General features: G+C 48.9%; 1 protein-coding gene across 2 annotated transcripts; it reads right to left on the bottom strand.

Moving 5' to 3' along the window:
• Positions 1-548: 548 nt before the first annotated feature.
• Positions 549-14490, bottom strand: EOMES (eomesodermin). 2 transcript variants are annotated; one of them, XM_078663956.1, is made up of 6 exons: positions 13323-14490; positions 10615-10769; positions 9596-9717; positions 6735-6893; positions 3693-3754; positions 549-2064 (listed from the first exon to the last, which is right to left on the bottom strand). In XM_078663956.1, exons 1-6 carry the CDS (start codon positions 14060-14062, stop codon positions 1305-1307), a joined length of 1998 nt encoding a protein of 665 aa, XP_078520082.1. In that variant the 5' UTR covers positions 14063-14490; the 3' UTR covers positions 549-1304. The 2 variants fall into 2 exon arrangements, with proteins under 2 accessions (XP_078520082.1, XP_078520083.1); XM_078663957.1 differs by having other exon boundaries at positions 549-2007.
• Positions 14491-15718: the final 1228 nt, after the last annotated feature.

Raw genomic sequence — 15718 nt, 5'->3', positions numbered from 1 at the left:
TTAGCGCTATACCTGTGAAGCCGGGTACAAGCAGGTCACGGCGCTACAAGACAAGAAAGGCGTCCCTCCTGGTAAGTTTGTTTTGGCGTTATTTGTTAGAACACCTGCCACAGACTGGCGGTATATGATTAGCTGCAAAGTAATCTGCGTTTAACTGGCCAGCCCAAAACGATAGTGCACAAATTCACCATAATGCACATTAAATTGTTGTCAGTAGTGCATCAACAATATTTAGCGCAATTAAATAAACGCCTATAGGTTTTAACGCCATTATATTAAAATGCAGCTGAGATCTATTCATGGGCTACAGCACGTACAAGCGTGCCATGCTTGAACCACAATTTGGAAGACAATACCACACACACACACACACACACACACTGGGGACACATTAAACCAGAACACAAGTTCCATTCGCAAGATTGCATAGCGCCTCGACCTTGCATCCTGGTCTGCCAACGAGCTTGGCAGCTGCAAGGGCCAAGTGCGCACGCGCCAAACTCAGTTGATTCCAAAGCCATCAGGAAAACTCCGGACGGTTCGTCTCACATTTTACCCAGGGGCACCACATTTATTAAAAATTATTGCATCCTGTACAAAAACGTTCGTGTGCACCACATCGATCAGATTTTTACATTTTTACATTTTTAGCGAGTATTTACATAGGGCAGGATAAAAATGAAACTTTCCAGTTCGCACAATATGGGGGTAGTAGGGGAGGGTGGGGCACAACTGAACCGGAAATGTAAACTTCGAAAGTCCCATGTGCCACCCAGGGCCCGGCCTAGTGCATCACGAACCTTGCATTTTGACAATTTATAACATTTACAACGCTCAAAAAAGCACCAACTTGTACATTGTTCTAGACTACATATACAGACTATTTTTTTTGTACAATATGCTTCACCAAGAACCTATACAAAATATTTACATAGATTTCAATAAATAGATAGCATTTGTAAAAGGGCTTTTTACTTCCTTGCGCCCCCTGAAAGTCCCTTCCAAAAACGAGCACTGAGTATATGGAATTTGGCACTGCCACCCCACCTTTGGCACCTCACATTGCACAAGAGTAAGACGAGGAATGGTAAAGTTTTTTTTGGGCAATCGGATTGCCACATTTTCCAAATCCTGGAAGACTGGAGAAACACCGCTTCCAACCCGGGTGCGGCCATGTCGACCAGAAGAGTCTAGAAGCCATGAGTTCAAGGCGCTGAGCTAATACGAGTCTTTAAGTTCATTCAGTCACTCATCAGGAGTGTAGGATGGTGCTGCAGCCTACAAGAGTCAAGGCAGCAAATAACTTAGGAGCCAGTGTAGAAAGAGTAGTAGCCCATCGCCTTGGAGGCGTCTTTGTAGTCTTCTGGAGAGCCCAGGTCTTCGCATTTTATGGTTGGAGAGTTCTCGTTGCTCGAAGTGCTTGGAGAGAGGCGTCGTCTCTTGCACGCCCCCGTGTAGACCCCAGAGTCATTCGAGTCTATGGATTTGATAGAGGGTGGAGTCTCCACCCAGGAAGAAGCGAGGTCGTCCTTCAGTTTCTCCTTTGGGGCGTGCTGGTCATCACCAAAGCTGGGAGGGCTGCTTCTTGGAGGCCACGGGGAGCCCGTCAGCATCTTCCTCTGGTAGGGGGAGCCTCTGCCACCCCAGCTAGCCATGGACGCAAAGGCGGAGTCTGGGTAGTAGCCCAAAGGCGTCTGCAGAGGTAAAGACTTGAGGCCGTAGGTCAGCAGAGGGTTGGTGGAGTAGTCCGACTCGTAGGAGCCAAGGTCCAACTTGTTGGCCGCCGCCGCGGCCGCTGCTGCTGCAGCCTGCTGGACAGGTGTGACAAACCACCGTTGGGGCGAGGGGTTGACCATCTCCTCACCCTGCTGCGGGGACAGGAGGCCGCTGGCCTGTGGTACAGTCCGCTCCCCGTTGTAGAAGCGGGCTGGAGGGAGGTTGTTGACAAACTGTTCTTGGAAGAATGGCTGGACGCTGTACCTGGCGCCGGGCACGATCTGGTGGGATCTAGGGGAATCCGCAGGAGATGGAGTTAGTCGGTCACTCTCTGAGGCTGTGTACATGCTACAATGGAAAAGAAAGCTGAGTGATTGCGCTGTGAACACAGACATCTGGGAACATCTGAACCAGACAGAAACAAGGCCTACATTCCACTGCAGCTTTAAGCCCCCCACCCTAGTCCAAACTCAACTCCAAGCATAGTCCCAGATTCACACACCTGCATTTCCTGGATTCCTTTCCTCCAGTTTACCTTCCATTATGTTGAAATTAAATACCCACCTAGACATAACTGGATTCATATATACAACCCCTGCTTAGCATGTCCAGAAAAAAGCAACAACAACCCATAAAGCAGTCACCCACTAATTCTGAACTGCCAAGTACACAAGTCCCAGGATGGGTACTCCGTGCTGGAGGTAGCTACTTAAATGGTGGTTGAAATACTTGTATTAACCCAGACTTTATGTACCGCCGGTAAATGAAGAAGAATATTGAGCAGAAAAATTAATTTACTCAAAATATACAGACCCAACGTGGTCAAAGGATCCTAGGGTGAGCCAACAGGCATTGGCCCCATAAATGGGAAACATCCTTTACAACGAAACTTTTACAACGCAGGTTTTACAACGAAAACCATTACAACGCATTGCGCTGGGGGGCGCTCTAGGATAGGGAATAGAATTTACTATCCAACACCTTCCCTAGTGTCCAAGGGGACTGGAGTTGGAATAGTCAATTAAACTATTCACTATCCAGCACCCCAAAGCGCTATGCGTTGTAAAGGTTTGCGTTGTAAAAACTACGTTGTAACAGCATGCGTGGTAAAAGCATGCGTTGTAACGTCATACATCCCCCATAAATACAAGTATTTAACCATTTCCAATTCTGATTTCCACCAAATATTCAAGTAGTCCCGACTAAAAACAAAATGTGTGCCTGGTCACCATCTGCCTCAGGGGTAACGAAGGGAAGCCCATTAGACAAAAACGTTTTTTTAAAGTTTAATTTGCAAAGAAACCGATTTTAAGGAGTTCAACACATTGGCTCAGAATTGGAACAGGGGAGACCCGCCTAATTTCAAAAGTCATCAAAAAGTTATATTTTGTTGTTTTTATAAACTGCTTTCAACCACATTATGGTCGCTCGACCAAAGCCAGAAGAAGCCTCATTCATTGAAAACAGCGCTAGACTCCTCATAGGATGGCACAGGGATGCATTTCCCCATTTGTAACCAATCAGATCACCAGCTGGGTTTACACCACAATTTTGCTGGATCGATTTATACAGGTAGGAACACTCTCCCAGCCCCGGCCTCTATCAAAATAATCCGTACACTCACGAGAAACCTATACGGATGTGCAAAGTTGTTTGCAACATTTTTCAATTTCCAGGAAATGTGACTTTTGCAACCATTTATACGGTGAATTAGTTTGCCATTGGGCAAAGAAAACCCAGGGAAAGGTAATCCTGCAGAGAAAGAGCACCCCTTTCCATCTCGCCAGAGCACGGCTAAATAGGGGATTATCACAATGGCCAAAACGCTAGAGATGTAGTTTTAATCCACTTAAATCGATACAATTTGACTAAAATATTTGGAAAAGTAAAGCCAGGCCTGGAAACAGTTATCAAAACAGGGAGGGCGGGGGCCTGCACAACAAGGAGATGCAGGGCAGAGAAAAACAGTTACTTACGAGTCGTAGTTGTCGCGGAAGCCTTTGGCAAAGGGATTGTGGTCAATTTTCAGCTGTGTGATCTAGAAGAAAAAATAATATTGGATTAAAGTCAATGGCAGAGATGAGCGAATAAAGTCACCACTAGACGCATGCAGTTCTGTGGCATAAAACAAATGAGCGCAGTTTCACGACACGATTAATAGATTAATAATCATCCACACACATTTAGATAAATTGCAATGCAGCGCTTTCTGCACAACACCTCATTTCATATGAACACAGGATCTTAGATGATTGGTCCATGGATGCCATCCCTTGCACTAGTCTTCAGGCTCAAGGAAAGGAAGCCGCGGAACCTGATGGGTACAGAGGCTACGCAAGCACCAGCTGCACCAGAGCTCAAATTGTAACAAGTGCTGGTGCCCAAAGCTCTGCTCAAAAGCTTGCGACCAGAGCTAGCAAATGTAAGCGCCCAATACCAAAGCTGCGTAGTCAGACCCCTTTAATCCCCCTTTATCTCTTGCAGATTCCTGCTTTCTCCCTTTGTGGCATTCTCCCACTCCCTCCTTTCCCCATGTCTGTCCCCCCCTCCTCATCTTGCTCTTGGTAAGTGTCTGCTGCAGAAAAAGAACCTGTGCCTCCCCCCCCCCCGCTCAAATTAAACACAGAGTTGGATCCATACAAGACATTTAACAATTTCACCAAGTAGAAATTAACAGCCATCACTGCTTCTGGCCTGCTAACACTACTGCCATCTTAGTACAGGTGTACTACACCCGTATCATCACTTCCGTCCCCTTGTGATCTCAATACTAGTGTACTACACCCCTGACTTGACTTGCGTCCCTTTGAGATCTCAGTACTGGTGCACTACACTTGTGACCTCACTCCCGTCCACTTGTGATATCACTACTGGTATACTACACCTGTGATTTCACTCCTGTTCCCTCTTGTGATCCCAGTACTGTTGTACCATACCCATGACCTCATTATCAATACTCTTGTTATACACTCCTGACTTCACTTGTGCCCCCTTGAAATCTCAGTACTGGTGCACTACACTTGTGACCTCACTCCCGTCCACTTGTGATATCACTACTGGTGTACTACGCCTGTGATTTCACTCCTGTTTCCTCTTGTGATTCCAGTACTGTGTACCATGCCCATGACTTTCCTCATAACATCAATACTAGTATACTACACCCATGACTTCACTTCCATCCACTCTTGTGATCTCCATACAAGCGTACTACACCCATGACAGCATTCACTCCCTCATCATATAGATGTTTGTGCATTACACCCGTGACTTCTGGCCCGTCCCCTCTTGTGATCTCAGTACTGCTGTACTACACATGTGACCTCGCTCCCGTCCACTTGTGATATCACTAATGGTGTACTACACCTGTGATTTCACTCCGGTTCCCTCTTGAGATCCCAGTACTGTTGTACCATACGTACGTACCCATGACCTCTCATAATATCAATACTCTTGTAATACACCCACGACTTCACTTGTGCCCCCTTGAGATCTCAATACTGGTGCACTACACTTGTGACCTCACTCCCGTCCACTTGTGATACGACTAGTGGTATACAACACCCACGACTTCCCCTTCACCCCTTTGTAATATCATAACCAGTGTACACCACCCATGACTATAGCCCCGCCCACTCCTGTGACACCAATTCTTGTTGATATGGCAACCCTCTCAATGGGGACCAGAGGACCCAAAGTCACCACTTCGGAGTTACAGTTCACACCTGTCAATAAGCACTTCAACCCAACTGACGTGAGCCAAGACTCCTCATTGGTTAACACATCACTTTGTTAAATGAAAGCCCAGTGGTGCAATGTGACGATCCCAGCGACACTGAGGCCTCTACTCACCCTATAACCTTCGTAACTCAATACACCGACCACCAATGTCCACAAACCCACCACAAACCCTACGCTGGCATAAAAGACTGAACCAGTCTGATGTAGCAACCTGCAAGCTAGCCACCCTATCAGACTGATCCATCACCCCCCCACCCCCCTAAAGGATATATACCATTCCACCCACAGCTGGAAAGACCCCACAGTTCCGAAGACCCTCCTGCAACAGAAAGCACTGCTGGGGTACTCCCACCACCTAACCCCACCCTAGACATCCTGAGCAGCCACAAAAAAACCACAACTGGCTCATGCAGTAAGTATTGTGGTCATGTGTAACTAGTATAACTGTAAAGACCTGTTCAATAAAATACTTTGATAGTGGTCTCAAACACTGCCAAGAAAAGGGGGAAGAAATCAGCGAGAAAAAAAACACGACTCAAACAAGGTGCCCCCTTCCCTATGGTGATTGAGGTGGAGGAGTAGAACCAAGACAGTTCCCCCTTGACGATTCTCAAATGTTTCTTCCCTTTTCTGATTTGCCTTTTCTCCATACCCGTGTATTCCTCCCACACTCCCTTGGTGCTGTGACTGCATCCCCCCCTCCGACCTCACTTAATGGAACTCTGCTTTTTTTTCTCTTTGTCTTAACCTGAGAAAATCTACTATGCGTATATATGTATATACAGATAACTCTAATCACTAGTATATGCAGTAGACCTTTGTACTCTCTACCATTCCTATGTGACTCTTAGAGTATATCCATTTGTATCTCTTCCTTGAGTGACTTTACCATTTGTACATTTGCAATTTTTCTTTGTTTGTATCTCTTCCTTGTGTGACTTTACATCTTGTACATTTGCAATTTTTTCTGTTTGTATCTTTCATGTAACGCATGTAATCCTAAATCCTTATGTTTTGCAACTGGTTCTTATGTAAAGCGCTGACACCTTAAGGTAATGCGCTATATAAAATCACAAAATAAAATAAATAATAAAGGTTGGCTAAAGGGCAGCCGCCATTTTGCCGGCTGCTTTCATGGCCAAACCACCATTTCCACCAGTTTCCGTCACCCTGATGCCCAGCGGTCCCATCAGATACTGGAGAGCCACCTGGTGACTGGTTACAGCTCACCCCCTCCCTCAGACCGGAAGCAGCAGCCGCACTTCCGGTCGGGCACTTACATCAGTGTTCTGGTAGGCCGTCACCGCGATGAACTGGTTCTCCGGGAAGACGAATGTCTGCGTCTTGGTTGAGTCCTGGAGGTCCTCGACGCCGTCCTCGCTGACCTCCACGATGTGCAGGCGGGGCTGGTACTTGTGCAGGGACTGGAGCACGATCATCTGCAGGGGGTGAGGGGGGCACAGATCAGTGCACGCCATGCAACAAAATATAAATAATAAAACTAGCTTAGGCAGCTTTCACCTGGAGAGCCGACAGCCGCCCGTACCCCTGAGGTGGGGGAGCCCCAATTGGCTCCGAAACTTCAAATTAATAGGCAGAGCCCTTTTATTTATTTTTTATTTTTAAAGTTTTGTATAGCGCTAGCTAGACCCATAGGTATCAGAGCGCTTCACAATCATATTGTGCAAAGCCGAAGGGCCTTACATTACCTAGAAGGCTGACAGTAAGTAAGCAAAACACGGATAAAGAATACAGTGTGAACAATAAAAACTGACGTGAATGTCATAATAGTGCCAGACAGAAGTTCTTTATTAAGTGATCGTTTTGAACCATTAGTGAACTAAATGCCGAGGCAATGGTCATGTAAATCTGTATGTGGCCCAGATTGTTATAGAGGAATGTTACTTATGTTTGCACCCGCTGGCAGTTTCCCTACAGCAGAATGTGGACAGAGGTAGCTTTAAATAAGCACACCTTACATGAGCACCAGTCATGGTTTAAAGGGATAGTAAAATAAAGAGATCTGCCCAGATTCTCAGGACGCGGCATTGACGCCGAGATTCGATCCTGGTTCTCCAGGCCCAAAGTCTATAGTGCTGGCCTTAACGCCACACCGCGCATGGTGAAAGGGGCAGACGCTACTTGAAGCTCAGCTCGTTGTGGGCGAGCAGACAGCCAGGCTTCAGGCTCGAGCCAAGCTTTCAGTGACTCGCCCACCAGTACTGTAGGGTATGAAGGTTTGCGAAAACGTGCAGGGACCAGAAGATAAAATACTTAACAGAACCTACAGCTAGATGCATCAAACAAAAAATGCAACCGGTGTTTTTGGATTTGGGATGCATCATCCCAAATGCAAAAAATCGCAAATTGAGAAATCGCTAAATTGTGATTTGCATTAAAGGAATCTCAAATTGAGATTCCTTAAATGCAATGCATGAAAGTTTTAAGAACAGCGAATTCGCCAATAGGGCACGCAAATTTCCATGAAGTACAACTTCATGGTAATTTGCAACAACTAAAGTGCATTTTTCAGAGTTTCATGTTGCGCACACATGGCATGTGTGTGCACAACATGTGCAGAGATCAATTTCAGGGGTGCAACAGGGTGTCCAAACACCCTTGAAATCAGATTGTCTTCCTATTCATTCCTAGGCCCATAGGAATGAATGGTGAGGTATTCCTTAATTAAGGAATTCTAAGAAATCGCAATTTTTTTGTGATTTCTTGATACATTATATTTTGCTATTCCTTAATAGCGAATCGGTATTTTTCGCTATTAGGGAATCGAAATATGGGTTGTTGCTGCATCTGGGGGTAAGTTTCTTATTCTTGGCTTCCAGTATATGCCAAATGCCTAAGTTCCGGGATTGACTTCTAAGCGCCGATCTCAATAGTTCCTACACCAAACACCCATGGCTAAACAATATTCTTAGAGGAAGACAGGGGCTTCGTGACTTTCTAATTCAAGATGTTGTGGCTGCCTGGGCACCTTCTCGGGTAGGGGTGTGCCATCCTTGAGCACCTACCTCCCGCTGCACGTGCGACAGCTGCACCCACGTGATGCAGGGTTGTGTACGTCACCCGGAGCCCTTTAGAATAAACTGCCCAAGAGGTGCAGGAATACCCAGAGGCGCGACATGGTCACGACTGTCGCGATAGACTGGCCCTCAGAGCACCAGGACTGCGGGGCTTCTCGCCTTTGGGAACTGCGGAGTTCGAAGTATAATCGAGATGGATGGGATAAGAGCACTTAGTGCAATTACATCATTTCCGGCAGGGGGTTCTGGGCCATCCAGAGAACGAGAGCCAGACCGGAAGTGCGGGAATTCTGGGCCACAGGCGGTTGCGGGCAACCGGGGCCCAAAGGGAAGGTTATCTTGGCTTTCAGACCTCCCCCCCGCCTCCTCATCTCGAGCTTTACACTCGTTAAAATGTGGACATTGCGTCTTAATTTGCCCAATATTGTGCCCGTTTATCCAGCTCCTGCCCGCTCAGCCCTGCCCAGCTCCCCTCGGGTGTCCGCAGATTTGGGAGGCTTATGGCTGGCACGGGGCCAGATGTAGCAATTTCACCATTACGCCCGATTCATAGGGGCATCATTTTATCCTGGGTTCTTTCTAAGTGGGGATCAGGGCCGGACTGGAACCGATTTGTAACAGGGCCGTGTTTGCAGTTTGCACCCTCACTGCAAGGGTAGGTTGACGCCCCCCTCGGTAAAGCGCTACAGGTCAGGAACTCCGGAAGTGGTAAGATTGGACAGAGTCGACATAATAGAGAGGCAATAAATGTCTGGTTTGAAAGGGGTCATCGCCTACAACTAAGATTTCCAAAGACACCCCCTGACCTCCCCCGCCATTCCGCCCACCGTCCGAGCTCATCACTCTGAAAATTATCAATACATCGATAGTTGGGAATTTAAAAACAAATCAAGAGGGACGCATTTCACTCACTTGACTGCACTGTGATCTTCTGCAGACCCTTCAATCTCTACTACCGTATCGGTTTAGAATAGAAGCGCACAGGAAAAGCGGGCGGTTTGAGGGTGCACGGCTGGAAGGAGTTCACTTCAATACAGGGTGCCCTCATGTGACCTCTGCCCCTTATGACGCAACGCGTGACGTGTTTGTTCCCGGAGGCTCACCTGAGTGCTGTTGTTGTTGGCCCCCTTGTTGTTGGTGAGTTTCAGCTTGCCGAAGGAGATTTCCTGCCGCATCCAGTGGGCCCCGGTGTTGGGGGACTCGGGGTGCACGTACACCTTGTTACCTGCGAGCAGAGGGGCGGGGTTAGTCTGCGGCGGCGGCAAATCTAACAAGCGCACTATAGGCACTTACAGCCGGTGCCGCCCATCAGCACTTCCGCCTGACCATGCGTGTATGGGGGTACACGTCCCTTGTATCCGCACACATACACCCCGCTGCCCCTCCCCACGCCCGCAGTACCTCACGCACCTGTCCTGCTACCCACTCCTTGAGCCCAAAGGGGCAGATTTACAAGCCTTACGCCACTTTTGCGTCATTTTTAATTTGGGAAAAATGACGCAAGGCTTGTAAATCTGCCCCAGAGGGGCAGATTTATGAAGGCCTTGCGCCGCCGGTGCGTCATTTTTAACGTGGGAAAAAGTGACGCACCGGCGGCGCAAGGCCTTCATAAATCTGCCCCAAAGTGTTTACGCCCCGAGCATACACCCCGCTGTCCCCCCGCACACCCACTCCAGCAGCTCCCCTCACGCACCTGCCCACTCCATGAGGCCAATGTATGTACCCCCATGCCCACAGCCTGCTGTACCTCGCGCACCTACCCCTGCAGTTCACACGCACCCGTCCGCCCCACGTGCACCTATGTAGATACCCCAGGCATACATCCTGCTGCCCCCTGCACCTCCCCTCACCTTCACACTCCCATGGTTACCCCAAACATATACCCTCCTGTCCCACGCACATCTATCCCGGCAGTTCCCCACGCACACACCCCGCTGCCCACTCCCGTGCGCAACTAAACAGTTACCCCGCAACATACACCTGCCCTGCTGCACACCCCCGAGCTCTTGTTACCCCACGCACATACCCTCGCAGACATTTCCCCACTCTTCACCCTCCCCCAGACCCTGCTGCAAACACCCACTCACAGCCCCCCCCCCCCCCCGCTGCCCCACGCACTCACCCTGCATGTTGTTGTCCGCCTTGCCGCACGTCACCCACTTGCCCCCCTGGAAGCGCCAGTGGTTGGGGTCCGCCAGCACCACCTCCACGAACACGTTGTAGTGGGAAGTGGGGTTCAGGCCCGTCATGTTGAAGCTCAGGAAGGGGAACATGCGCCTGGAAGGGGAGAAAGGCGCTAGTTTAGACCACTTCATCAATGTGACCCTCAAACACCCGCCCTAAACACGCAACAACTTTACCATCTAAAACTTAAAGTTACATCACAGTTTCGACAGCTAAATGTAATTTAAATCCATTTTAACAATTTGTTAACCTTTCAAACTTAGAAGGGCCCGCCGCCGTGTATAAATGACGCCACTGTTTTTAAAGTGGCCTTGCACTTTAAAGGGCGGACACCCAAAATATGAAAGTTTGTTTTCCGAGAGCCACTCTCCGCAGCGGTTCTTTAACAAACTAGTTTGCAAGATTTGTTTGGCCCAATCAGAAGCGAAAAAAAAGGGACGGCGAATCTAACACTTAACAGAAGCGCAAAACAGGTGCCTGGAGTTATAAAGTTGGGTCTTAAAGCGCTTTCGTTTAAGTGGTTCATAACGAGCTCTCGTCTACCCGTGTACCGATTTAAGGTGTCGCGGAGAGGTCATGTTTGCGGGGCCGCCCTGTGAACACCTGGGGTGGGCTGACCCGGCGCAGAAGAGGTTTATTATAATCCGCTTCAGTCCTGGGGATGCGCACACATTTTATTCCGGGATCCCCCCCGCAGCGAGGCGATCGATTTTTAATCGAATCCAAGCGGGCGCTTGTTAGCAGCATGCGTCGCCCAGCGTGCAACTCTTTGGCGCACTAATGTTTGTTTTTAGTCGAATTATTCAGTTTTTTACCCCACCCCCCCTTTTCCCGTTGCCATTTTAAAGTGACAGGTTATGTGCTTAAATGTAGACAGTGGCATTTGCTAGTCGTAAAATCTGTTTGGTAAATTGCGAACTTGAAAAGCAAACTTCTGCACTTTTGGGTTGTTTCCCCCAGAAGTATTGACGTTTACAAGCCTGTGTCACATTGGCGATTCTGATAGATATATAAAAAAGACGAACAAATGTAACAGGAGTCATGTGAAAAGCTAGTTTTAGTAATCACATTGAAGCGCCCAGACACTTGATATATTTTCAGTTCTAAATATATTCGATTATGCTCCGATTATAAACGATTTCGAGATCTAAGCCCAGCGAGGTGACCAATTAAAGAGCTTGGAAAACGGCTGAGCTGGGTAGGAGCCCTTTTCTGGTGGTTTATAAAACTAAAGAGGCACGCGCGAAGTTTGCAACGAAAAAATAACTTAAACGGCGGTATTTAAACAAACGACCTTAAAGGCTGAAAGAGTGGTTTTCTTGGTCAGGGACGAGAACACGTTCACATCCGACAATTTATATCACAACGAATAAATAAGGTGGGGCTCATGGTTGACAAACCAAACAATTTGTCACACATGGTTTGTCAAACAAGCAGCAAAACAACGAACAAACAGGAAACCGCACACGCAAGAGCGAGGTGCAAACACCCGAGCACGTTCGCGCCACCAAATACATAACGTCGGAATAGTGTTTGCCTGCAAAATGAACAAGTAAACAACTTGCGAGGCAAATACGACATTTTATAAAGGTAAACGAAATGGCGTTAGGGAAATGCATTTTTTTGCCAGTATTACCATCTAAGTTACTGTGCCCCGTATAATGGGTCAGTTTATGCAACGACAGTTTTTTTTAAGTTTAGGAAATAGAAGTTTATTAAAATTATATGCAAATAGAATACAAAGAAACAGGCATCAAAACAAAATATCCTTACAGCTATGAGATAAAAAACGTTCGTTTATAATCTAGTTTGAATTCGTTTTAAGCGATTTTAGATTTCAAACTAAATTTGAAACTTTTTGCAACTGAATTGGTTTATTAATTAGTGACGTCATCGCCGGAATAATTAAACACTACCGGGCCTCTGGGGTTAAGTGGCAGTTACGGTTTATGACAGTTCGCCACGGGGAGAGATGGGTCATAACGGGCACAGACCGAGGACGGGCGTTTACATATATTTACGCGGTCCATTAATGATAAATTCCATCAATGAGTAGGGTTCTTTTAACATCGATTTATAGCGCTCCAGACCACGAACTGTTTCCTTCGGATTCGAGGCACTATTAGCTCAACGTCCAACTAGTGTCACCCATGGGGGCTTGTCTGCTGAACTTGTCATGTAGTTGCTATGTTACCCGCGGGCATTAATACGAAATAACGGACTGCTAGCCATCAACACAAGGAGGTCTCGATAGAGTTATTTTTGTGGACATAGCGCTGTTTAGCAATAAAGACCAACTGGCATTACCAGGCAAGAGAGGCACCGAGAGACCCATGAACACGATAGATTAATAGGCTGTAGAGAACTCGGGAGGGCCATGAAAATCAAATAACTATGCTACCCGGCGTCGCCGAGATGCTCTCTAGTAGGCAAGTTCATTTTAAAGTGAGTGTCAATTACCATCTGCACGTGCGTTAATAACAAATAACGGCCCGTTCGTTTACTCTGGCTAAAAGGGTAATTTTAAATGACTTAAGACGCATGAACAAAACTTTGAACACTCATTTTTGACAGTTTTAAACCAAATGTAATCCTTGCATTTAAAATTCTGCCCCCCCTCCCCTCAAAGTGAGAGCGGCTCCTTACCTGCCCTGCTTGGTAATTATCATCTCCGTCTGGTGCCGGTGAAACTTCAGCCAGAGGGGCCGGTTGCAGAGGAAGACCTGAGCCCGCAGCCCCTGTCCGGAGCCCCCCAGGCCGCCTGCGCTGCCCCCCATCCCGGGGTAAGGGCTGTAGAGCGCCGCCGGGCCCTGCCCATACTGGTAGCCGGGACTGAACTGCCCCCGGGCGGGGCAGACGGAGGGCGAGAAAGCAGCGGGGGGCAGCATGCTGCCGTAGTGGGGGTACCTGGAGGCGGGGGCCCCGGGGTAGACCTGCTGCGTGCCCGGCCCATAGAAGAGAGAGCATGGAGGGTCGCCCCCGGCCTGCTGCTGCTGCCCCGCAGCCTGGGGCAGGTAGTATCTGTCGGTCCCGCTGAGGCCGTCCAGGGCGTAGCGGGGGGCCCCGGTCGGGGAGCCCAGGCTATCGTCCGTGGAGGGGGACCCCTTGCGCCCGGTGTCCTGCAGGGCCTTGCCGTTGGGGGTGCCCGGGAAGCCCTCCTCGGGGGGTGCGAGTGTGGCGCCTTCCCTCCCCGCCCCAGCCTCGCCGCTCAGAGGGGCGCTCCTGGGGTACTTCTTCAGCGCGAGCCCCTTGTCCTGGGCCCCAAACTGCTGCTGGTGCCCCCCAATGCCGGGGCTGCTTCCTCCCTCAGAGGGTACATGCAACGGGTAGAAAGAGCTGGGCAAACTGGGGGCCGCCCCCGCCAGCATCTGCTCCCCCAACTGCATCCTTCAAGGGAAAGGCTACAAAATTAAAAATAACAGCAACATGCAGAGGAAACTGTGCAAAGTGCAAAGAAAACAACAAAATAAAACAAACTGACCCCTTCTCCGGGCCAACTGGGTGCAAAGTGAAAGGAAAATCTAAACTACTATCAGAGGGCCATTTATATTAAAATAAAAGGCTCGTTCCTTCCCAGATCTAGTGTTAACCATAAAAATCCAATTCACCCACCACCTCGATAGCACCGTGCAGGACCGTGTGAGAAACAAAACAAAACCCGAAATCTAACACGCTCAATCAATGTGCCTTAAAGAAGTGTTCGCCTTTCCCTTGCCTAACGAGAGAAAAAGAGGGAATAATAAAAAGAAAGCGCCCCCAGGAGCAGCAGCAGACGGCTCCGCGCGCCCCTCAAGCGCAGCTCACACGAAGTGTCAGGCGCGCAGCCGCGCCGCGCTCTTATATAGCATCGCCTCATTCACACCTCGAGCGGGGCTAATGGGGCCGGGGAGGGGCGCTGGGGCTGCCTGTCTTGGCGAGAGATGGAGGAGAGCAGACCCGAAAGAGCCCCCTCCGCTCTCGGCCCCCATTGGCTGCCGCATCTGACTCTAATTTAATTAGACAAGTCCTAATTGGGACAGTTCACCTGCGACTCTCGGTGCTGGGGGAGGCCAAGCGGAGGGGGTGCCCTGAAGGAGCTGGCCTCCACTGCAAGCTTGGGTGCCCCCCCCCCCTCTGCACGTGCCAGTCACCCTAAAAGCGTGCAATAAAAGTCACTCTCGCATGGGTGCCAATCCTAGCATCCATTCTTAGCTGCCGGCTCTCCTCGGGCATGTAAGGGCTGTTGACATTAGTACTGCCCGCCATTGCCAGTAAGTGCCAGCTCACTTCTGCCAGGCGGGCACGGCTGCCTTGACCAGCAGCTCAAGCCATCTTTCAGTTGGCATCGGTGACGAAGCAATGCCTTTATAGCTTAAAATCAGCACGTCATGTTCGAAGCAGATTGGGTGATTTGACCACGATCACACGAGGTGATAGATGTGAGGGAAGCTGGGATTAGAACTCAGAGGCACTCTATCCGCAGGTGTCAAGTTGACCAAGCGCCCCACGGCGTTGTTGTGGTGTGAGCATGTGCACCCTATTCACAGAGGCCCCAGTGGTGTCACTCAAAGTGCAAGGAGAAAGGGGCTATGCACCCCCCCCCCCCTCAAACACAAACAGATCATGGCTCTCTTCTTTCACCCCCACAAGCAGGGTTTGCAGCGTCTCTTAAGAGGCACCCACCCCTTCTGCTTCGAGCATAGCTCAGTCTTCAAGCAGAAGTGTATCTTGGCGCTTTAAGCCACACCTGTTGTTAATGCCTAACTCAGCGGTACTCCTTTTATCCGCACCCAAACTGTATACGTTTAGGACTCGCAGTTTGCGCGCAGATCTCTGCAGTGAGCGCCCAACCCAGAAAGCTATCTTACTGAACAAACTGAGCGGCAGGATCCATTTGTTGGCATATATAGCAATAATAGATGTCCTGCAGAGCGCCAAAATGCTGCTTCGACGAGCTTTAAGCATCTCCATGTATGCAGAAAAAAAACAAGTTCATAACCATACCTTTGACACTTTGCGCCTAAACCTCCTCTGTCGTTGTACAGCACTTTCTTCCACCTCTC

The sequence above is a fragment of the Lissotriton helveticus genome, chromosome 10 (assembly GCF_964261635.1).
Source record: "Lissotriton helveticus chromosome 10, aLisHel1.1, whole genome shotgun sequence".
Taxonomy (NCBI): Eukaryota; Metazoa; Chordata; class Amphibia; order Caudata; family Salamandridae; genus Lissotriton; species Lissotriton helveticus.
Note: the sequence above shows the minus strand (reverse complement) of the source record. Positions and strands in the feature narration are given on the sequence as shown.

Excerpts from the sequence above, each read along its gene's own strand:
- EOMES (XM_078663956.1), bottom strand. The coding sequence starts at position 14,062 with ATGCAGTTGGGGGAGCAGATGCTGGCGGGGGCGGCCCCCAGTTTGCCC. Across the intron at positions 6,894-9,595 it reads CCAACAACAACAGCACTCAG|ATGATCGTGCTCCAGTCCCT; the intron begins GTGAGCCTCCGG and ends CACCCCCTGCAG. Across the intron at positions 3,755-6,734 it reads CGGCCTACCAGAACACTGAT|ATCACACAGCTGAAAATTGA; the intron begins GTAAGTGCCCGA and ends TTTTTCTTCTAG.